Source organism: Pelmatolapia mariae, linkage group LG4, assembly GCF_036321145.2.
Source record: "Pelmatolapia mariae isolate MD_Pm_ZW linkage group LG4, Pm_UMD_F_2, whole genome shotgun sequence".
Taxonomy (NCBI): Eukaryota; Metazoa; Chordata; class Actinopteri; order Cichliformes; family Cichlidae; genus Pelmatolapia; species Pelmatolapia mariae.
The window spans coordinates 11,646,190-11,669,507 of NC_086230.1; the positions used below are offsets into that span (position 1 = coordinate 11,646,190).

The 23,318-nt window shown below is 39.1% G+C and overlaps 1 protein-coding gene across 1 annotated transcript; it reads left to right on the top strand.

Annotated features, from left to right (window-relative positions):
* The first annotated feature begins 678 nt into the window (after window positions 1-678).
* Window positions 679-21,896, top strand: LOC134625733 (extracellular serine/threonine protein kinase FAM20C-like). The gene is made up of 12 exons (XM_063470984.1): window positions 679-695; window positions 8,487-8,540; window positions 10,815-11,348; window positions 13,301-13,479; window positions 16,964-17,042; window positions 17,174-17,266; window positions 17,775-17,890; window positions 18,016-18,196; window positions 19,773-19,882; window positions 20,103-20,184; window positions 20,306-20,365; window positions 21,653-21,896. The coding sequence occupies exons 1-12, from the start codon at window positions 679-681 to the stop codon at window positions 21,894-21,896; spliced, it is 1,749 nt and encodes a 582-aa protein (XP_063327054.1).
* Window positions 21,897-23,318: the final 1,422 nt, after the last annotated feature.

Here is a 23,318-nt window from a genome sequence, read left to right on the forward strand (position 1 = left end):
ATGCAAGCACAACGAAATTAGAGCAATAGGATGCAATCTTACAAAATAACATAAATCTACAACCATAAATATAAAATGTACTGACATGTATTTAAACAATACAAAATACATTTTATATAGTAGTAATATAGATATGAGTGATATGATCTATGAGTGCAGTTGAGTTTTACGTCTTTATTAAGTAACTGCTCTGGATCTGAAGTGAAGTGCAGATAAAAGTGTAAAATAACATAGAAACAAGAAAAATTTAAAAAAGAAAATAAAACCAAAGAAAACAACATAAATAAAAAAAAATGATCAGAAGTCAGTCTGCTTTAAAAGTCAAAGAGTAAAAATAGTCTTTCAAAATGGTTTTAAAAATGTCTAAGGTGAAGCAGCAGTTTGTGCCACAAATTAGGAGGAGCTACTGCAAAGTAACAAATTCCTCTGTGTTTGAAACTGTACCTCGGGATGGTTAGGAGCATTTGCTCTGCAGACATCAATGAGCTAACACGAGTGTGCAGGGTTAAAAGATCAGCGAGGAGATCAGAGTATAAGAAAGCCAATCAGGGTTTGCATGTGCCAGTTAAGAGCCGAGCCTCAGCATTCTGGACCAGCTGCAGTCGATCGAGCAGTAACACAGCACCAGAATAAATAAATTGTAACTTTCAGAATCAAAACTGCTCCTCATGAGTCGAAATGTGTTTCCAGTACAGGTACAGTATGTCCGCACTGATATAATCCCCCAGTGTTTCCTCTACATCTCTGCTCTTCTTTCTCCATCTTTTTGTCTTGTCGTTTTCTCTGTGATGCGGTGAGCAGATGCATCATCATTTTTTGAAGTAGGTAACTCGGGAGCCTTCATCTTTGTTGACAAGATTTGGTATGCACGAACGCACTTTCCTGTCTGTGACAATTCACTCTGTTCTATTTTTTTATTCATGAAATCCTAAATGATTTACTATCATTCTTTTCATTCATTCATTCCTTTTTAAATCTTCATTCAAAGTTGATCACGTGTGCCACACATCCACTTGTCTTTATTATCTGTGAAGAATCATTTCCTTTGGTTTAAAACCTGTAGCGTAAGTTCTCATAGCGTGCTGGTATACTTACTCATGGTCTACATGAAGCTTGGAGCTGATATGCTTTCATTAGTCTGTGCATAATCAACACCTGCATTTTTTATTAAATACAATTTTCTGGAAACTGCCTTGCACACTCATTCCTAAAAAAAAAAAAGTGGTGTAAAGATAAATTACTATCAGAAGATGAGTGGAGAGCTGAGAAAATAAGTGGAATCTGAGTACAAGCACTGGTGAAGGGTGAGACATGCAAACTGGCAGGAGACACGTAATAGTGAAGAGGGAGGATTTGTACACTGTGGCACAAAACTAAAGGCCTGAGTACCTCTTCCTCCAATGCCGTTCATTAGAATAATGATAATAAAAAAAGGTGCATTTGCGTGTGTCTGAAGAGACCCATTTAAAAATGAATCCATCTCTGTGCTTTCTGCTTTGTCCTCTAAACATTTTCAGAGCGAGCATTTGTGTCCTCTGAGGGCTTTTCATGCCATCTGCTCCAAATCAGTTATGTGCTGGGTAGAAGGATATACACAATCATACAGTAGGTAGGCATGCACAAACACACAATTTGCAGTCTTGGCTTTTTTCTGACAAGAGTGCCCAGAGAACATTAAAAATGACTCCCTCTTTTACCCTCTCTGTTTCTCCCTCTCTGTCTCTCTCCTTGTAAGTCCTCTCAGCTATCGTCTCCGTATTCAAAAATTCCAATCAAGGAAGTAGACACAAATAAGCCACTTCATTAGCAATGGATCCTCCAATAGCACTACACACTCACCTTCATGTAAACTCATTAATTAAGGATCACGAGCACATATTGGTAGTACGGCACTGTTGGAGCATTCTGACTCATGAGCCATGTGGTCTGTTACATGCTGTGCCCTGCAATTTTTTTTAACACTCTTCCTCCATCATCAATGATTTTTATGTGCAAGCTTCTATCCACTTTGTTTCTGCATTGTAAGCTTAGCTAGCAGACCCTCAATGTTTGTATTTTAGTTTGGGAGGACAACATTTCTCTTGCATTACTTGAAGGCAGGATAGATGACTTACAATATGTTTTTTGGGGGGGATTTATACACTGTAGAAAGAAACCATTGCCTCAGTGCAGTGAAGCCCACTCCAGGGTCACTGTCCTCATATTGAGTGTGCTACATTGCTGATAGCCAACACTTCAAAGACAGGCATATTGCTTTATCACGGACCACCTGAGGCTCTGTTTGCTCAGTGTGAAGATCTCAAACTTCTGTCATAGCCCTGTAGAAAGAACCCAGCCTTTACATTTACCTAGAGTTACGTGCTGGATATCAAATCCTCGGGACAGGTAACAGTGTGAGCAGAGTGAAGGTGATGCATCACTTTGAACAGCTGTAATCAGATTTTATTATTTATTATTTTGTTGAGCACGGCAAATTTAGCATGCTGTCTAGTTAGCTTAAACCCAAGGATAGAGTGACAAGATTAAAAGAAACTAAATAAATAATATAGCAAATGTGTGGAATAACTTTAAAAGATTTGAGCTTAGTTTTGAATAAATTACCCAGTATGGTTTAGTTTATGTTGTTTGTTTAATTATGGACAAAAAGAAAAAGTTGTTGGTAGTTGTAGTGAACATAGTAAAAGAAAATCTCCCTTGGTATCACGTTAGCATGACCAGTTACGGAAGCCCCACCACCACCATGTCTGTCAGATGGACCAATCACGTCAAAGACAGTGTGGTCCCATCTCCCGCATTATAACAGCTCCTAGTCCCACATCAGATATTCTTCCATTCTTCCCGGTGTAGATCATTAGAACTCCTCAGTGTTCTGGTACCAGGATTAAACATTTAACTGTTAACAACTGCAGCTCTCAGGGGAGTCCCTGAATGTGTGCTTTTATTGTTTCAGGTTTCATTGTTACAATGCTGTAATTATATTTTCCATGGGAGAATATATTCTTTCTTGTAAGCTGTTGTTGAGCGCAAATATACACTATCCCATGGCAACTCAAGTAATGCACAGTACAAAACATAGAGTTTGGCAATTTAAAAATCAGATATGTAATCAGAAATATCTGTTCTTTTTTTCCAGACCCACAAAACATAAACAGATTTCCCTAAAATGTGTTTAGTGTAGTGTAGAAGAAAATATGACAATACGGGTTAAAAAAATCGTGTTTAATTGTCATAAATCATGAATTTCTCTGCTCGGCTCACCGGGTTTTTGTGTTTATAGCATTCCAAATATGTGTTGCCAAGAGCACAGTTGCAGAGTTTCTTTGGTAGACAAACTATACAACATCAACACAAAACATGCTTGAAGGGGATTTCTTCCATCTCTTTATTTATTTTCTCATTTATCGGCTGTTAAGAATGCCGATAAATCAGCAAACAAAGAATAAAGAAATGTAGAAAAGACAATACTGAAAGGATATCTGTATCAGGAGATTGTCAAGTATGTGACATCACTACCCTAGAGCAATTTTTTTACAGTTATAAATGAATCGTGTTGTTCAAATCATTAGTTATTATTATTCTCTCACTCTCTTCCACAGCGTGTCTTTGTCCGGTCTTACTCCGGTTCTGCCAGAGGTTTCTTCCTGTTATACGGGGTTTTTCCTTCCCACTGTCGCCAAAGCACTCGCTTATTAAGGGTCACATTATTAGGGTTTTCTCTGTTTTCTTTTTATTAACATACGGTCTTTGCCTTGCAATATAAAGCACCTTGGGGGAACTGTTGTTGTGACTTGGCGCTACATAAATAAAATTGAATTGAATTAACATTTTAGCATAATCAAACCCCTAAATTAAAAATCGTGTTCCTGTGAAGTCAAATTCCTTTTGTCTTTTCCTTTTTTCTTCTTCTCACTTTCATCCACACACAATAGCATGCACACAAATATTCAACACATATCTACATGCTTTGTTTGAGCCAGTGACAGATTGTCCCATGTGGAGAGATGCAAGATTAGATTATCCTACAAGCTGTCACCTTGAAATGGATGACGACAAGAGACGTGGAGCGAGAGAAAGAGAGACCGAAAGGAAGAAAGAGGAGCGAAGGAACGTAGACGAGGACAATGATGAGAGTTACTCGAGACAAATACAAAAACGGCTGGATAGCAGAGGGACTCTGTGTTGTTTTTTCTATGATACTGAACGTGTGCTTACAGAGGAGCAAACAAACAGTGCGTATCAGTGTACCAAACCCATTACTGCTCTAACACGAGTTGGTATTCCACATGTGTTTACTCCCCTCTCTCTCTGTTTTCAGCTTTTCATCTCGTCTACATTTGCATTTCTTCATCTTTGTAATAATTTGTACCTGCTGCACTCACCTGTCTTGCTCCATGACGTCTCCCCCTTCCCCCCTCCCCCCTGCCCTTTCTCCTCCATCTTACACATCATTCACTCCTCGCCTCCGACCAACCCTGCCCCCCAACCACCTCTCACTCCCTTCTTTTACTCCAGAGATGAAATATTCATGCCCATCCATACTGGGAGTGTAGCAGCAGCAGCAGCAGCCAGAGCCACAGGAGTCAAAGCTTTCAAAGACTCCGGGCCTCTGAGCTTACAGAGAGGGGGGAGGAAAGAAAGTGAGGTGGTGGGGGAGGAAGAGTGAGGAGTGGGTGGAAGAGAGAGAAGAGGTTAAGGCAGAAAGAAAGCAGGTGGGAGAGAGAGCGGTGGAGAGATGAGCTGTGGCGGAGTGAGAAAGGAAGAGAGGGAGTAGAATGATGAGTGAAAGACTAAGGAGCTCCTACGCCACATCAAACAACGGGAAACACATGATGAAACGTACCATTCGCATTTGTCTCACACACGCACACAGACACACACTCGTAAAAACAGATTGTGTAGGTTAAGCACAAAGACAAAGAAAACCACAGGGAGATATAGCGCCTCCAGCACTTCAGACATCGACCGACGTGATTAAACACATCACCCTCTTTGTATTCAGTACTCAGTACTTTAAAAAAAAAGAAGCACAAACTCTTGCACCCTTGGGTGTTCATAAGGCCTGTCGAGCAGTTTTTGCAGCCAGTAGTGCCACAGAACACTAATTTACACACATGTGCTATCTCTAGTACACAAATAAGGACACAGGCAAATAAAATTGCAAGTACTCTTGCAAGTGCACGCAAGCATAGACAAAAAAACAGACCCATTAAATCTCTGAGGCCTTCAGCGGTCAACACTCCACATGATCCAATAGGCCCTCTGCTGCTTATTCTCCCTCCACTGTGCCAGATGTGATCTAGAATTCACTTTGTCTAATTATCCTGAGTTTGCACAACAGAGTCGCCAGCCGCCTGCCCGCTGAATGGAGCACACGCACGCTCCAATTAGGTGCCAAATTCTGGGTTGTTTCCAAGCAACCTACATTAAGCCGCAACTGCTGCGAGGGAAACGGGGCTTCAAAGCTTTGAAGGATGTTTTTCACTGTTTGAATGGGAGTGTTTGGGTGTGATTTATGTGAGGGTGAGTGAGAGAAAAGCAATAAAAAAAATAAATAAATGGTGGACGCAACACAAATTTAAAATATGTTGTGTTAAAATGGATTTGCTGATGTTCTGTGATCAGAGCACCGTTAGAACGAGTGTGCTGGATTTCAGTGAATCGTGTCAGCTTTGAAAACATCAGCAATCTTCCCTTAAAAGCAGCAGACCCTGCAACCTTTGATGGGGACGAGAGGGCACAGGGGCACAGGCATAATGTGCTGCACTCCACATATGTCTTTGGTGAAACAGCTCAGCATCCAAACTTTAAAAGGCGCTCTTGCTGTTTGGAAAAACCTCTTCAGTGGTGCTTTGTAAGTTGTATGTTTTTCTGTTGTTTTGAAGTCCTAAAAATCTTATAAAATGTCCTCTCCCCATTGTCTGCAGAGGAATAGGGCAGTCAGCAAGTTGCTACACAGGAGGCCCCTGTAAAAAGCTGGCATGACCAATAGGACCACTCTAACTATATCAATGAGAAGTGCAGCATGATGAAATACACTGTAATTATCCTTTCAATACTTACTAATGTATTAGCATCCATTCAGAAAATAATTTCAAACAAGTCATTTCAAACAAATGGCCTATTTAACATAATTTGGAGCATGACGACTAATGTCTCGCTACATGCTACTGCTAATACTGGGTTGGAAGCATTCGACATAAGGTGCTGGAAGCAGTTCTTCACAGATTTTGCTCCATATTGACATGATAGCATCACACAGTTTCCGTAGAATTCAGCTGGGATAATTTGAGATTCGTGACATAGTGTGTTATCGTGCTGGAAACAGCTATCAGAAGATGTGTACACTGTGGTTATAAAGGAAAGGACTTGGTCAGCAAGAATAATCAGGTATACAGTGATAGTTAAACAATGTTCAGTTGGTATTAAGGGGCCTAAGTGTGCAAAGAAAGTATCCCCCACACCAGGGGTAGGGAACTCCAGGCCTCGAGAGAGGACCAGTGTCCTGCAGGTTTTAGATATCACCCTGGGTCAGCACACCTGAATCAAATGACTAGTTCATTAGCAGGCCTCTGGAAAACTTCAAGACATGTTGAGGAGATAATTTAGCCATTTAAATCAGCTGTGATGGATCAAGGGCGCATCTAAAACCTGCAGGACACTGGCCCTCTCTCGAAGCCTGGAGTTCCCTTCCCCTACCCCACACCATTACAGCACCACCAGCAGACTGAACCATCGATACAAGGCTGGATGGTAACCCATCTTCCTGGTTCTGCCGGAGCTTCCTTCCTGTTAAAAGGTGGTTTTTCCTTCCCACTGTTGCCAAGTGCTTTCTCACAGGGGGTCATTTGATTGTTGGCGTTTCCGCTCTATTGTTGTAGGGTCTTTACCTTACAGTATAAAGCGTTTTGAGGTGACTGTTGTTGTGATTTGGTGCTACATAAATAAAACTGACTTGAATTGAACTGAATGAGCAAACAAACCAGTTGTCATGCAAGTTGCTGGCTTGTATTGTTGGGGTTATAAATTGGTCTACAGGGCCATTTCATCTCAACAGTCATTGTACAGCACTACAAAAAAAGCCGTGAATTATAATAAGTAATGTTTCCCTCTGGATGAACTGGAGGAACTTTTAAGCTCAAAAAATAAAACAGAGCATTTGTTTCCCTGCTAATCTGCAAAACGTCATACAGCGTGCGGCACAAGCCTCCTCCAAACACTGAAAATGCATCCAAATAGATTCTGATGCACTCGTCACACTTTTACTTTTATGCTTCATTGAAAATGCATTAAAACATCACAGCACTTTAGCACATCAGGCCATGAATCATTAAAGCTTTAATGGCTCCAGTCCACATTACATCCAAGTATTATTCCAGTTTACGACTGCAAAGACATTATCATCACGATGAGTAATTGGAATAAATTCGTCATGCATTTTAAAGTATGAGAACTGTAACTAGTCATCTATTCTCTTTCTCTCCCTTTCTTCATGCTAGTGTTTATGCATGTGTGTTTTAACCGTAACCTGATTTGCGACGTTTAAGAGTTGTTTGCAAGTAATGAAACAACAGGAACCGTCTTATAATGCCACAGCATACTGCCGCAGGCTTGGAAAACATCAATCTGTTCTACTGGGACCTGCCTCAACATAAATAATACATTGTCTCTCAGAGCAAAGTGAGCTAATTAATAGGAACATTTCGTTAGCTAATTAGATTGCAGGAGAGAACAATTTTTCAATCCCCATAAGGCACTGAATATCGAAAGTCGGAGAAAAGGATTTTAAAGCCGTGGAATGAAATACAAGATGGATGGCTTATGATAAAGGACAGAGGCAGGTTGAAAGAAGACAAAAGAGACTGTGTTAAAGGGATGAATATTTGATTTAATCTGAGCTCTTTCAGAATACCAATTCATTATGTGGGTGTGCACCTGCGCTGCCAGAATCTAATCTAAAGTGGATCTAGCCTGCTGCATTGGACATCACTTGGAGTATATGTATATAAACACATATATATATATATATATATATATATATGTATGTATCTCCTCAAACACAAACCACAAACTGCATCAAGTGTCCTCTTGAAAGTCAAATCCAGGGGGCAAAAATGATTTTCATTTTAAGTCAGGGCCTATGAGAAGAGAAGAAAATATAAAGAGAAGCAAGGTGGGCTACAATGGAAGAACTAATGGATCCATAGTTTTGGAATACGTGGTGATACCTACCAATCACAAATAGTGACATCCTTACATCACTTCTAACAGGACTTGTGTTTAGCATTGACTTAATTATGCAATCTGCACTGATCCAAAGTAAAATATCGTAACTCTGGGTCACAGAGACACGGGTCACCGCAACACGCCAGTTTTCTGTTTGCGCTGCAGTGACCGCATGATAGCAAACAAACACACAAATGCAGTCTTACTGGGTAAGATCAGGACCAGAAAATTACTACTAAACTCTTTCTAGTCGATACATGCAGGGGAGTGGAACGGAGCGAGAGTGGGAAGAAAAAAGGTCTTGACAGGAAAGAGATGTAAGTCTCCAGTCTGCTGCTCCACATAAAGAATTTGGGAGCAGCAAATTGATCAATAATATATTGATTTTCTTAGTGAACTTTTCTTTCTTTGAGAATTTTATGCAAATGATTGCCTGGTAGTTTCATGCTTAACTGCTGCAGTGTGAACACATGCATGCATGTCTCTCTCAACCTGTTTTCCTTTTCAATCACACAATGCAGTAAAAGCTGTGCATTAAGGACTGTTGGTGACAATAAGTAGGATGAATAGCTAGCCTCACAAAAGCTGTGTTTAGGGTTTGCTGGGATTTTTTTTTAAATTTACTGTGTGTAAAATGTGCTTCACACCTTTTTCCTTAATATCACAATTATTTCAATTATGTTTAAACTTAGAAGACCCAAGCAGATGTCTAACAGCATCTTGACAACTGTGACTGCTCGTGAATTTTTAAAAGTTCAGTATTATTCTGGTAGTATCAACATAAAGAGAAAAAAAGAAGAAACTTAGTAAATACTTTTGGTTTCTACATTTTATATGACTTACAGTCACTAACTGCTTTGTTAGGTACACCTGTTTCAGCTGCTTGGAAATGCAACCAATCACATGGCAGCAACTCAGCACATTTAGGCATGTAGACGTGGTCAAGACAACCTGCTGGAGTTCTGACTGAGCATCAGAATGGGGGAGAAAGGTCATTTAAGTAACTTTGAACATGGCATGTTTGTTGGTGTCAGACAGGAAGGTCTGAGTATTTCAGAAACTGCTGTGTACTGGGATTTACCTACATGAGCATCTGTCGTGTTTACAAAGTACAGTCCATAAAACAGAAAATATTCATTGAATGGGGAAAAACCTTTGTTTATGCCGAAGGGCAGAGGAGAATTACCAAACTGCTTTTAGGTGATAAGCAGCAGAAGACCACACGAGGGTCACCTGGGTGCTAAGAACAGGAAACCAAGGCTACAGTTCACACAGCATCAACAAAATTGGACAATAAATATTGGACAATGTTGCCTGGTCTGATGAGTCTCTATTTATGCTGACGCACTTGGATGGTGGGGTCAGAATTTGATATTAACAGCATGAAATCATGGATCCATCCTGCCTTCTACCAATGGTTCAGGGTGGTGGTGGTGGTGTAATGGTTTTGGAAGACATTTTGTTGGCACACTTTGTTGTTGTTTAAATCTCACAGCCTACCTCAGTGTTGTTGCTGACCATGTCCATCCTTTTATAGCTACAGTTTACTCATCTTCTGTTGGCTGCTTCCAGCAGGATAACACATCATATCTCATATCCTTTCAAACTGGTTTCTTGGCCATGGCATTGAGTTCACTGTACTCAAGTGGCCTCCACAGTCACCAGATCTCAATCTAATAGAGAACCTTTGGGATTTGGTGAAACTGGAGATTACGATCTGCAGCATCTCTGTGATTCTGCCATGTTAATATGTAACAAAATATCTGAGTAATGTTTCCAGCATCTTGTTGAAATGAAGAGTTAAAGTAGTTCTGAATGCAAAAGGGGACTCAACCCGTTACCTAATATAGTGTCCAGTGAGTGTATGTGTCTTAGTTTTGCTTTACTCTTATACTACATAAATATATGAATCTACCATAAATGAAGCAAGTATCATGTTTAATATGAAAGAAGCAAAAGCCATAAATAAAGCATGTTGAAACCTTTTACAATTTGAGACATTGCGATATCCTTCTAATTCTTTTATTTTCTTTAAATGTCCATGTGCAGTGTATGGGATCATAATGCTGTAAAAACATTTACTACACTTTGAATGGTGTCAGTTTGCCATATTTGGAAGCAACCACGCAGACGTTCAGTGAGCTTAATGACTTCTAACGCGGCTCTCATATTAAGCACTGACAACAGATGGTTAGAGGAACTATCACATTTTCCCAATTCCGCAGGGATTTTTCCATCCTCATGGCTCCAAAATGACAGATTTTAATGAAGATGATGATCACCCAACTTTCCCTCTTGCGACACGGACCATGAGGCTGTCATTTTGTTTTGAGTTGTAAATCTTATACCTACCAAACAAAGCAGCACACTGATGTTGCAAGCACCAGAAGTTTGCCTAATCCAGCTGCATTACAGCATGTTACCATGAAATCTGGTATATGGCAGGTCTGTTTTTACAAGTAAGGATAAAATACATGCTGCTGTTTATCTGGGTGTCTGTGTATTATGCAATATGTAGGAAATATTTTATCACGTGCAAGTCTGAAATGCTGACAGGCCTCCTTGGTCTGTTTTATCCTTTTATCTTCCAGCATGGTTAGACGGAACCTGGGTCAGTCCACTCGCTCCATCTATCTGGGACTGGCTTGTCTGTCCCTCAGTCTCCATGTCCTTCTGGCATTTTTTTGCCTTTCAGTCCTCCAGACTGCCTGTGTTTTTCCCTCTCCTTCCTCTTCCTCCTCCATTCCCAGAACAGATACTCAGCATCACGAGTCTGTCTCCCAGTCTCCTGCTTCTGATGCTGCCTCCTCAAACAAACTGCAGAGGCGCCCCCACGATGAAGTGCGTCACAAACTGACTGCAAACATGTTACACCATAAAGTCCGAGGCTCATTAAATGAGGTCGCTGAGAAGTCAAAGAAACTGATTGGAGTTGGAAAAATAATTCAGAAAGTTGATGGTCCTTCTAAGCTTGAGGCACTGTTCAAGCATCCACTTTACAATCTGCCACAGCCAGAGCTGCAGCAAGATGATTGGCTACTTAGGCTGAAAACAGAAGAAGATGCAAAGGATACGGAAAGTCAGGAAGAAGAGAAGGAAGACATCTTCCCTGATGATAGTGAGTGGTGAGTAAAAAAGATGTCAAAAACACTTTAATAACATAGAAACATGAAGGGCTTTGAAAATAACCTTCTGCATCATTGTGAAGCTCCCCTAGAATAATTAACACTGGTTTCTAAAAGATTAGCTCTTCTTTAAGCTGCCCTAATTACGGTAGCCTGCTTTTCATTTGGTAACATTCAAAGGTTACTTTACTTTCTTTACTGATGTAGCTATGAAATATTAGTCCCATCCAACAGACCTTTATGCTCATCAGCTAGCGACACCATGCATGTCTTTAGTGTAAAATGACGATTTGATTGTTATTCATTTTATAATAGTAAATTAGATTTTTGTAGATCTGTAAATTTTGTAAACTAAATTAAAAAACAATGTTCTGTTTTTCTAGCTAGATAGTCAAAACTAAACTCCTAATACAAACTGATTAGAAGTAAACAATTAATGTTTTAACCCTTAGAATTTTAAAATCATGTGAAATAGAAAATACATTTTCTTTCAGTTCTAAGGTCTTACACACAGGACACCACAAAAATAATCTGGTTCTTAGTGGGCTTAAAATGCAGTAAATACAACCTCAAACACCATACCACATATGACACCATGTCATTATTTTTCAATAAAAAAATTAATTTACACTTGCTGCTATTTAAGAATTAAGAGGGTAAGTAGCAGCCCGGTGCTGCTAATCAAATGCATTTTATTAACTGGTCATCAGCAAGTTGAGGCGCCTCTATAAATGCAGAGGTTTGCAGGTCTGACGCCAAAGATCAATGTGGGAAGGGTCGTAATGCCAGTTCCAACCACTTTGCTGTCCATTATTCTACAGCGAGAAAGATTATTTGTGGAAAACATTCAAACGTCTTGACAACATAAGACTCTACAAGCATCAGTTAGCTATTAAATGTTAAAGGTCATGACAGTATGATGAGAAAAAGAGTGAACAACAATATCTTCTTTGAAAGGATTACCATGCAGCACAGCTTAGGTTTGCAAAGTTATAGCTGAACTAACTGCAAGACTTCTGGAACAACATCCTTTGCACAGACACAAGAGGAGATGTTTGGCCATAATGCACAACACCATGTTTGGAGAAAACCAAACACAACATATCAGCATAAACTCCTCATACCAACTGTCAAGCATGGTGATAGAGGGGTGATAATTCTGGGCTTGTTTTGCAGTCTGTTTTGATCATGAACCCTTCTGTATACCAAAGTATTCAAGAGTCAAACATAAGGTTATCTCTCCAACAGCTAAAGCTTGGCTAAAACTGGGTCAAGCAACAGGACAATGACCCCAAGCACAGCACAAATTACTTAAAGTTATTACAGCTGAAGGTGATTCTCGAGGCTACCAAATCATGGGATGTACTTACATTTTCAAACACTGCCTCTGTCATTATTGTTAATGAATAATGACATGTTTAATGTGTCGCATGTTGTTGTTGTTAATGTCAAGTTTAAATAGTTGTAGAACCTGGTAAGGAATTCATGTTTATTCAATAAATCCTGATATGTAAAACCTTAGAATTGAAAGAGGATGTACTTTTCTATTTCACATGATTTTGTTCTATAAGCATGTTAGCATACCGTCGGTATATAGTTTCACTCTGCCACAGAAACATGACTGTCTTTAAATTGGAATAGACTATACAACAAATTACTTTTGAAACACACTTTCATGCTTAGAAATAACTATTAAAGGAATGCAGCATCCCATTATTTCTTCGCCATGAGGCTTGTGTCACTTCATGCTGCCAAATGAATATTATGCAATGGAAGCTCTTTTTTTTTATATCACTGTGTTGCTCAACTTTCCACAGAATTGGTGTCTTTGGACTTTTAACTTATTTTCTTGATCAATTTTAAAACTGCAGTTTGTTTCATATCTGAATTTCTGTTCATGACTAAGCAGTTCTGCCGGTGTTATAGTATTATGTCTACATACTCTCCTGAAGGCAAAGCAACAGTCACGAGGAAGGCTATGACAAAGTCACATGGACAACTGATGTGGAGACCCACCCTCCCTGGCTGCGGTTCCACCTGGGCATCTCTCGCTGGGAGCTGTACAACAGGAAAGACCCCAACCTAGCTCAGCTGACTCACTATTTGGCAACACAGCGTATCCTTGGCGCAGGTGAGCACATAAGGGAGGTAGGCAGGGTTAACAGGCCAAAGAGAGTGGAAGGAAAGGACAGGGCCTGGGAAATGTGCCAGACACAGAAAGATCAGAGGAAGGGGGAGAGGTACAGTTTTTCTTAATGAACCTCTTGCTACTCCCACAAACTACATCCTGAAATGAGACTTAGGTTGTTTTGCAATGCCACGATGAAGGGAATCAATTAGGAAACCTGCCCAGGCCATAGTCCTTCATAAATATTCTGCCAAAACATCCATCTGTAATCTGTACTGCTTTTAGGGTGGCCAAAAGAGGGGCTTCTAAGGACTGCATAGTTTAATACAGCAAGTTTTTTTTACTTAAAAAATGACCTCATTACCTTGCATTTTGAACTTGTGGTAAATTCTTCTTTATGTACATTTAGATTCCTCTTAGCAGTTACAAAGTCACAACCATGCTGCTTTCTCATTTTAACTGATCCGTTATTACAAACAAGCTAATCTGTAAGAGAGCCGTAGGCAAGACTGAGTATTCACTGAGTGAATATAATAAAGTGTGCCAAACCTCATATTTACAGCAGTGAGCATTATCTTTGGGGAAACAAGACACATATATGGGATGATAAAGGCACAAACTGATGTATGCAAATAAAACGACAAAACACATTTACAGAGAATGAAAGAGCAAACTCAGGAGGATTAGGTATACTGTTATATTACTCACAGTTCCTTGTGGACACAAAGTGAGAGGATGAGGAAGGTGGATGTGTGAAGGGATATAGATTTCTTAGAGGCCCAAGAAGAACTGCATACATGCTCTGGAACAAACAAAATATGGAATAACATACAAGTAGAATTATAAACAGAAGGCCAGTGTATAAGCTATTCAGATATTCAGACATCTCAACCTGTCAGTATAGGCTTCCTGTAGACCACTGATTATGGTCAAAAGTTTATACCCAATCAACATGACCATAAACGTCATGGTAATTTGGGGTTTTTAATGACTTCTTTCAACTATTCTTTTTCCAGGGTCTAATATTTGTACAGCATACTTCTTTAATAACTTTAAAAAACAAGAATTTGAATTTAATTAGGATTTTCTCGAATCCACACAAGGTCAAATATAAAATTATACATGCAGTACAGGCTCAGAGTTGTATATACACCCTCACTGTTTGGTTAAATGTCCCTTACCGACTTGCACCTCAACCAGAAGCTTTTGTCAGCGATCAACAAACTTCTGGCATAAATCTGGCTGGATATTTGACAACTTTCTCAGCAGGACTGGTGGAGGTGGCATTGTTTCATTTAAATTGGTTGGTTTCCTGGCATGGACCAGGCTTTTAAACATAGTCTACAAATTTTCAATAGAGTTGAGGTCAGGGCTTTAAGAAAGCCATTCCAGTCTTTTTCATTCCAAAACCAGTTTTCAAGTGTGTTTGGGATCACTGTCATGTTGGAACACCCAGTTGTGTCCAAGTTTCAACCATCAGACGTTGATTTAAAGTGAAGCTGAAGATTTTGGAGGTAGTCCTTCATGATTCTGTCCACTTTGTACCACTGGCAGCTAAAACGCCCCAAAGCTTGATGCTACCACCACCATGCTTGATAATTGGTACAGTGGTCTTATGTTTGAAAGCCTCAAGTTTACCAAACACACCTCTTTTACAGCTAAGTAATCCACTATTTCTTGAGGTGATAAAACTGGCCATTTTCCAACAGCTTTGCCATTGTCTTAGTAAGGACTCATACATGACTACAAAAACAAATGTTAGGGAAATCTTTTTTCTGTTTTGTGTGTCTGAAAGAAAAATAAATCACTGAATATATCAGATTTTTAAACCACCACATATTGGTCTTAGTATCAGTCTTAAAAATCCTTTATCGATCTATCTGTGGTTCCCTGTTGATGCTTCGTGTATTTTCTTTTCAATTTCACTTGCTGTTGATTGGCTTTAGACATCAAACCCAAAACAGATAATGGATTAAAACTTTTTTCACATCATTAGCGGGGTATACACTGCATGCTGAAAAATGATGCTAAAAAGGGACTAGCATGTTCAAATATGAAACCAAGCATCAGATAACTTGGGAGTGACCAACCTGATCTTTTTGTGGTGTGGCTGTATGATGCACCGCCTCACATATAGCAAAATGCACTGTGGATAACTGTCTTAATTTTATTACAAACGAGAAGCAGAATTGAGATACAAAAGTGCCAGTATGTAGATATTCAGAGATTCATAAAAACAAAACAGCAAACTGTGCAGCTCACATGTACATGGGAGACACAGACTGTTATATTCTCTTGCATGCTTCTCCATAAATGTAACTGCAGGCATTCAGACTTGTGCCACTTTAAAAGAGATGTTTTTAGATCCTACCTACTATTAATATCTGTTGAGAAACTCTTGGATAAATGGAAAGGGTGCATAACTGAACAAGGCTATAAAATCACATGCAAGCTGGCCCACAAGTGCCTACATACAAACTGGATGCACATGTACTATCCATAAGCAAAAAATATAAGCATAAAATATTCATGCACCTTCCTTTGCATCAACATATGCCTATGTCTACATGTTCATTTTGTGCTTGGTTCTCTTAGACAGGCAAACCCATCCTCAGCATGCTGCAGAATGAATAATGCATTGAGATTTGTGTTATATGGTGCAGATTAAGCACTAATCTCGGCTACAGGCTAATTTTCTCACTGTGTCATCCCTTTTCCCCCACATTTAGCTCTCATTCCTGCATGTACCTATATCTTGTGTAAATTTGGGTACATATTCAGAATCAGAAATACGAATTATGGATCAAAATGTGGCACAGCTTGGTTTATATTAACAATTTCTTTCTATTCATTTATAGGATTTCCTCACAGAGCCATGGTCTGCAGCAAATAAAAGCTGTTTCTTTTTCTGAAACCTTGATTTGAACTAGTTCACTTGAAAGAGAATAAACACATGCTTCACATTGCCCAGTTGTCTGAAGTGTGGATAAAGTGGGTCAGGTTTGATGGGATGAAAGAATGGGGGAGAAAAAAAATCGAAACCGTCTGATGCAGACCTCTGTGAAGGTAAAATGGGGTGACGTTACTGGTAAAGCATGTAAATGATACACTAATCTGCTTGTTTAGAAGCAGCAGGGAATGTTAAGGTATCATGAATATACGAAGGCTTTACAAGAATAACATAAGCATTAGTTTTAAAAATAATGATGCATAATATTGTGCCTCAGCACTAAGATAAATCGATTTTATACAGGTTTTGTTGGAGTGATGCTCAAAATGGAGGTGGCAGTTGGTGCTCTGACTATAAAACAGGCCACCATGTGGAGGAACTGATGTAATGCACTGCAGTGAATCTAAATTGTATGCATCTCTGTGATGCGTTTCTTATCAGTGGCTGATCAATATCATAAAGAGTGCTTGTGTAAGCAATGATCTGCCTTTGTATTATTGCTGTGCTCCCTATATCTATCCTCTTTGTATCTTTTAGTTCAAAAGAAAGGAGGCACCCAACTGAAACTGCTCATATCGTTCCCAAATTATGGACAAGCTCTGCTCAAACCCATGAAGTAAGACACCGGTGCAATGCAGCGGTCTGAGAAACATTCATCCTGATGCCGTGTTTTGTGATGCTGACTAGTAAATGACAACATGCGCTTATAGCAGCATGTTTATGTGCTCGCTTTTGTTTGTTGCACAGGCAATCCAGACATGCAGAGACTGATGTAAACCTCTTTTACTTCTCTGACTTTGAAAGACACAACGCAGAGATCGCTGCCTTTCACCTTGACAGGTACGCGTCATTACACATCTGATCAGCAGGTAGCAGGCGTCCTTGAGGGTAGGCACACAACAGGTGACACTTCAGGCACTTGAGTATTTCATTCATGAAGATATCTCAGGGTGTAGAAGCGTGAAAAAGTTTTAATAGCACTCAGTGGTAGCTGAAAAATAAAACCTGACCAGGTGTTCCATTCTTGCACTTTCCTGGATAAGTGAAGAGAAAAAGCAGCACTTGCTGCCCTTGAGCAAGGTCTTGATCCTGGTGTACGTGTGGAGTTGTAGAGTTTACAGGAGGTCAGAGGGTCGTAGCACTGGGCAGCTTTCTGGTGTGACAGTGTAATGCGTGAATGTGATGATGGTGTTCCAGCAAAGAGGACGTTACTGCTCCACACAAATAAAGATTAAAAAAAGAAAACACTTCCTGTGCTCTTGCTGACACGTTGTGTTCCCTTTTTAAATGTATTTTCTTTGTACTCGCTCCATCTCTTCATCTCGCTCTGTATCTTCCTCCTTCTCAGATTGCTGGGCTTTAACAGAATCCCTCCAGTGGTTGGACGGCTCATCAATGTTACCACAGAGATCAAAGAGATTACCACCGACCGCAGGCTGTCTAAGACGTTCTTCACTTCCCCTGGTATGTGTGCAGGTGCATGTGGGTAAGTGTTGGCTCACGCCAGCACTCAGTTTATTTAACAAAAACTAACTATTGGACTGAATTCTGCTAAAATCTTTATTTTTAATATATGGCTGTCTCTCTAGCTGGGAACGTGTGTTTCTATGGGCAGTGTGAATACTACTGCTCGGTGGAGCACCCGGTGTGCGGTCAGCCGCATATGCTGGAGGTTTCCCTGGCTACCATGCTGCCTGACCTCACCATTGCCCCTCGCAGGTCCTGGAGGTCCCCATGGAGGCGATCTTACAGCCGCACCAAGCTTGCACAGTGGGTTCATTGATCATACCTCTGACTAACATACAGACTGTAGTTTAATACAGCTGAACAGAGTACATGTTTAGAAACGTCCTAACTGTGAGTGGGAAAATGCCTGAATGGTATTATATATTTAGTGATATTAGGTTAATTGGTGATTGTAAATTTTCCATAGCTGTGAATGTGAGAAAGGCTGTCTGTCTCTCTGTGGGTGTACACCAACTCTCACCTTATTGCAGCTGGGTTAGGATCCAGCCCCCCCACGACCCTGAATTGTGTAAGTGGGGATGGATGGATGGATTGATGACATTATATTGAGCGGCCTGTTTTGAAACAAGACTTTTAGGAGTCTAGGAGTTTCATTGGATGTCGTCTGTTAATGGTTTTTCTTTTTAAAGCTAAAAATATTGGAATGATTTGTTAATGAATCACTTCTAATGATCACAGTGCCTTTCTTTTAAACAATCTGAACCCCTGCTCAATAGAGGGATAATTACTAACCTTGTAGTAATATTGCTTACAATCTAATACAGCCAGTACAAGATAATAGAAACAGTTACTGCGTGCATTTTAGGTATTAGTAAAATACTGTCTATTAAGCAGCTCTCATGGAACTTTTGATAAGTGTGTGCCATAGAGTGTAAATAAAGATCTAGATTTAGAGCAGGGGTGTGAAACATAAGGCCCTTGGGCCAGAACTGGGCCTGCAAACATTTTGGACTTTTAATGGTATTTTCATAAATTTTATAGCTTGTCCTGCTGATAAACATCTCATACTACAAAAATAATGTAACAGATAAAAAAGTTAAGAAACATGAGAAGAAAGTTACTGTTTTTTCACTATTGCCTAGATTTTTTTTAATTTTTTTTTTAATTTTTTTTACAATGTAATCACCTTAAAAAACATAAATAAATGTAAAAAAAAAGAAAAAAAAAAGAAAAATTGACATTTTCTGTTAATTACCAAATCTGTCCATTTTATAATTAGAGGACAGTCTGGGTGATGAGTTACCAGAATGTTGTGGAATTTTACACATTTTTTTTTTTGTTTTACAATTTAAGCCCAAAGAGTTGTGCTGACTTGTTTCTTTCATTAACGGCAGCAGCATTTCTTTATCCCGTAGAAATACTGAGACATTGCACTTCTTTTTCTTATATTGAGATGTCTCAGGGATTAAATGTGCAGTTAAGCTACTTTGCACTGGGGAGTTTCACTGGTCCAGCTTACTTAAGATCAAAGTGGGCTGTATGTGGCCTATGATGTTAAACGAGTTTGACGTTCCTGGTCTAAAGCGTTTAGAGAATCGTGGGTGTTTGCTGCCCTCTAGCGGTATCTGCGAAGACTTGCAAGATGTAAACAATCTTAAAATAAATAGGCGCTATATCCAGAATCTGCATTCTTTTTAATGATAAAGTTTTGAATTCAAACATCTGAGTTAACCTAAACTACAAAATGAGGTGACAGCAAAGGTGAACTGCACTAACTCGAACCCCAAAAGCAGAAAATTATAAAGGGAAACAATAAAAACTGTTAACAGGGAGGCCATGATCTGTTTTCCTTTGTCTGTCTCTGTTCTTTTGTTCCCAGGTGGGAAAAAGACCCAGCTTACTGTGATACAGTGAAGCAGACACCTCCTTACAATCAAGGAACCAGACTGGTGGATCTCATAGATATGACTGTCCTGGACTTCCTCATGAGTCAGTTAGGCCACTTGTTTGCTGGTTGATAGGAGTCACTCATCTGTATAATGCCCCTTATTTTCTTTTTTTCCTAAGGAATTTTAACTATAAAATTAGTGAGTCCGTAAAATAGCAGTGTGATGTTCCCTTCAGTAGCATTAAGAGTTTTTTAAACATTATTTATAACATTCCCAGTGTCACAAACCTTTAGTAATACTTGATTGTTTTCCATCTGAAGGCAACATGGACAGACATCACTATGAGACGTTTGAGCAATTTGGCAACAACACTTTTCTTCTGCACCTTGATAATGGACGGGCGTGAGTACCAAAACTTTGATCCTTCTTATCTCGTGTTACACTTCATTTTATCCTCAGGTGTCAGGAGTTTGGTTAGTTTTTCGTCAATAAATGTTTTTGAGCCTGTTTTTTGTTTTTTTAGGTTTGGGCGTCACTCTCAAGATGAGCCGTCCATTCTAGCTCCATTGCAGCAGTGTTGCAGGTAAAACAACTGATCTGTGCGCTAAAAAATGAAGGACAGGAGGACAGGTGTAAGGAACAGTCAGTGTCAAGTTTTCAAATGTGTATAAACCCACAAGGTGTGGTAGAAATTCTCAACTCTAGCGAGGAAATGTATCACATTAGTAACATTTTTGCATTAAGATATCTAAAAACAACTAAGCTAATGCCACTTGTTGCCTGATGGATTTATATTATCCTCACATCACACCATTCTCATGATCTTGATACCTCAGAAACAGCTTGAGAGACTATTTTCAAATTTAAGATGACATGATTGGATTTTGGTCCCCAAAGGTAAAGTTACTATGAGTCAACCTCTCATACGTCAAATTCTCATCAATCTAATATGTCCTTTACGCCTCAGCTTAAGGAAATTCTTCAAGCCTGTAACCTCACAAAATGTGCCTCATGAATGTTTAATAGAAGATGGCAATGCAGAGGTCAAAGGTCACTTTGGCATGATGAGATTATGCTAAAACGTATTTTCTGGCCACAAGGTATCATGCAGTGGAAGAGTATTGTGTAATGAAACTATGGGCTGCTAATGTTGGACACCCACCTCGAAATGAAAGCAGGTGTACAGCACTCAGAGGCTGCGAGCTTAAAGCAGCAGCTTCTGTATCTGAGGCTTTGTCTGCTGTTATGGCTGTGACTTTAGTTGCCAAACATACGTACACCCTATATTTGTATTAAATTCCTAGAAAGCCTTTATGATATGATATTCATGGTAAAAACTCATAGTTGTTTATGGCATTTCCCGAGCTGTTTTATACAGAAATACTACTAAAAACACATAAAGGAATTTTTAATGTGATTGCTTTGACCACAGTAATAATGTTAGCTGCTTTAGCTCTATGGGTAATCAAGCTATTAAATGGTAAGTGGGCAATTAACATTACATTAGCTAATGTTCATTTTATCTAGTTTGTTAGAATACATTTACATAATCTCAGTGTAACACGGCTAAAAGGTTAAAACAACACATTGTTTGGGAACAGGATTTGTACCCAAGTCAGCAGAGGTGTAGATAATATTACATGATCCCACAACATAGCATCAAACTACTTCTTTTATTAATAAATTATCAAAAGACAACCAAAGATGGAAACGACATGGTGTAGGTTTGGGTGCAAACGGTTAAAAGATTTTAAAATTAGATGCTTTATAAAACTCCAGATCATGTGTTAGTTCAAATATCTTTCTTTCCCAGTTTCTTTTTTCCTTTTCCAAAATCTTCTCGATCCCCTTGCACCACTTATCTCCACAGGATCCGTCGCTCCACCCTCCTCCGCTTGTGTCTGCTGTCTCTGCCTGATTTCCGACTGAGCAACATCATGCGGGAATCGCTGACTCAGGATCCTTTGTCACGAGTGGCCCCTCTCCTCTCAGAACCACATCTGTCCGCGCTGGACCGGCGCCTTGCAAAAGTTCTGCAAGTAGTGCAGGCGTGTCAGGAAAAACATGATGATGTCATTTACAATGACATAGAGGGACACGATCAAGGACCATGATTAGCTGTTACAGCCTGACTGAATATAGAAAAACATTCAATTATACCTGACATATAGATTATTGTCCCACTGTTACCTTACCAATACTCTTTTTAATATTTTTGACAAACTACAACAAAACATCAAACCAACAAACATATGCAAAAATACAAATACAGAAATCAAAATGTTCACATTTACATGAAAAACAAAACATGCAGCAAACTACACACTTGATGTTTACTTAAAGTTTTTTTTTAATATCTAGGTCTTTTACAAAATTTTAAATAAAGGAGTCCTCAAACCATCTCATTGTAGACATTATTCATTCTTTTCAGTCTGACACCATTTTTCTTCTCCAGCGTACAACTTTCTATCCAATGGGGTGTTTTCCCCTCCCAAAACAATGCTTAAATAATGAGGAATAATAATGTTCATTTATTTTTATTACATGCAATTAAGTTTTTCTGGATATAATAACCAATAACTTTGGAGTTTTATGGAATTTCTTTTGAAATCATTTTCTAGCATCGCTGTGATCTCTTCATCGCTCTGCACTCTCAAAGATAAATAAACTGCGCTCCTTTAGCCTCTGTGCATTTAGTGCATATGTCAGTTATATTTTTATTTTAACCGTTTGGTGTTAAAAGTGTTTGTATAGCCAAATATTAATATTAGGCCTGTATTCTATGGTTGAGTGTACGCTACAGCTGATCTCTAAATCTCTGTTTAGATTATTAATGTCATAATTTTCATCAAATTATTTATTTCAACTTTGCAAATGAGTTAGATGGAATATTACAGACACATTTGCAATGTCGCTCAAGAGGAACAGACTATAGACTATAGCATAATTAGTATCTCGTCTATTTTCTTGTTATGACATAAACACAAAAAATAAATGACCTGCACATACGGATATTTGTATGTTTGCTTTGGGCGAGCATACAGACACAATAAGTGAGTCTGGGAAGGTATGTAGGACAGTCAGTTGGATGGCAATGGTTCGCATGTAGGTGTTTATGAAGACAATGACAAAAGGTGACAACATGGAGAGGTGTGACAGAGAGTTTATCATGACGTACAAGAACAGATGGTCGACACTCTAGGGAACAAACACCAGACATATAAATTAAAACCCCTAAAAAGCATCAGTATGAAAGAGGACATGTATTCTTAATCAAAACACCAACCACACCGTGAAAAAATAAAAACATTAATTCAATCAGTGCCTGCTATTCGTAAGCTGGCGTTTATCTTATTATGCAGAAATATTAACAAAAATAAAAGACTTGGATTAGTTCATAAATAAATGGAGCTGAGTGCTGCGGTCATGCTGTTTAGGTTAGCTTTGTCCAAGCACTGTGAAAACCTGTTCCTATATCTATACCTATACCTATTCCTATATATAAAGAAAAAATGTGATGTCCTCATGCTGTTTTT

Bases quoted from the DNA above. Each gene is read 5' to 3' on its own strand.
- LOC134625733 (XM_063470984.1), top strand. The intron at 8,541-10,814 runs GTAAGTCTCCAG...TTTATCTTCCAG, and splicing joins GGTCTTGACAGGAAAGAGAT to CATGGTTAGACGGAACCTGG. The intron at 20,366-21,652 runs GTAAAACAACTG...TTATCTCCACAG, and splicing joins CCATTGCAGCAGTGTTGCAG to GATCCGTCGCTCCACCCTCC.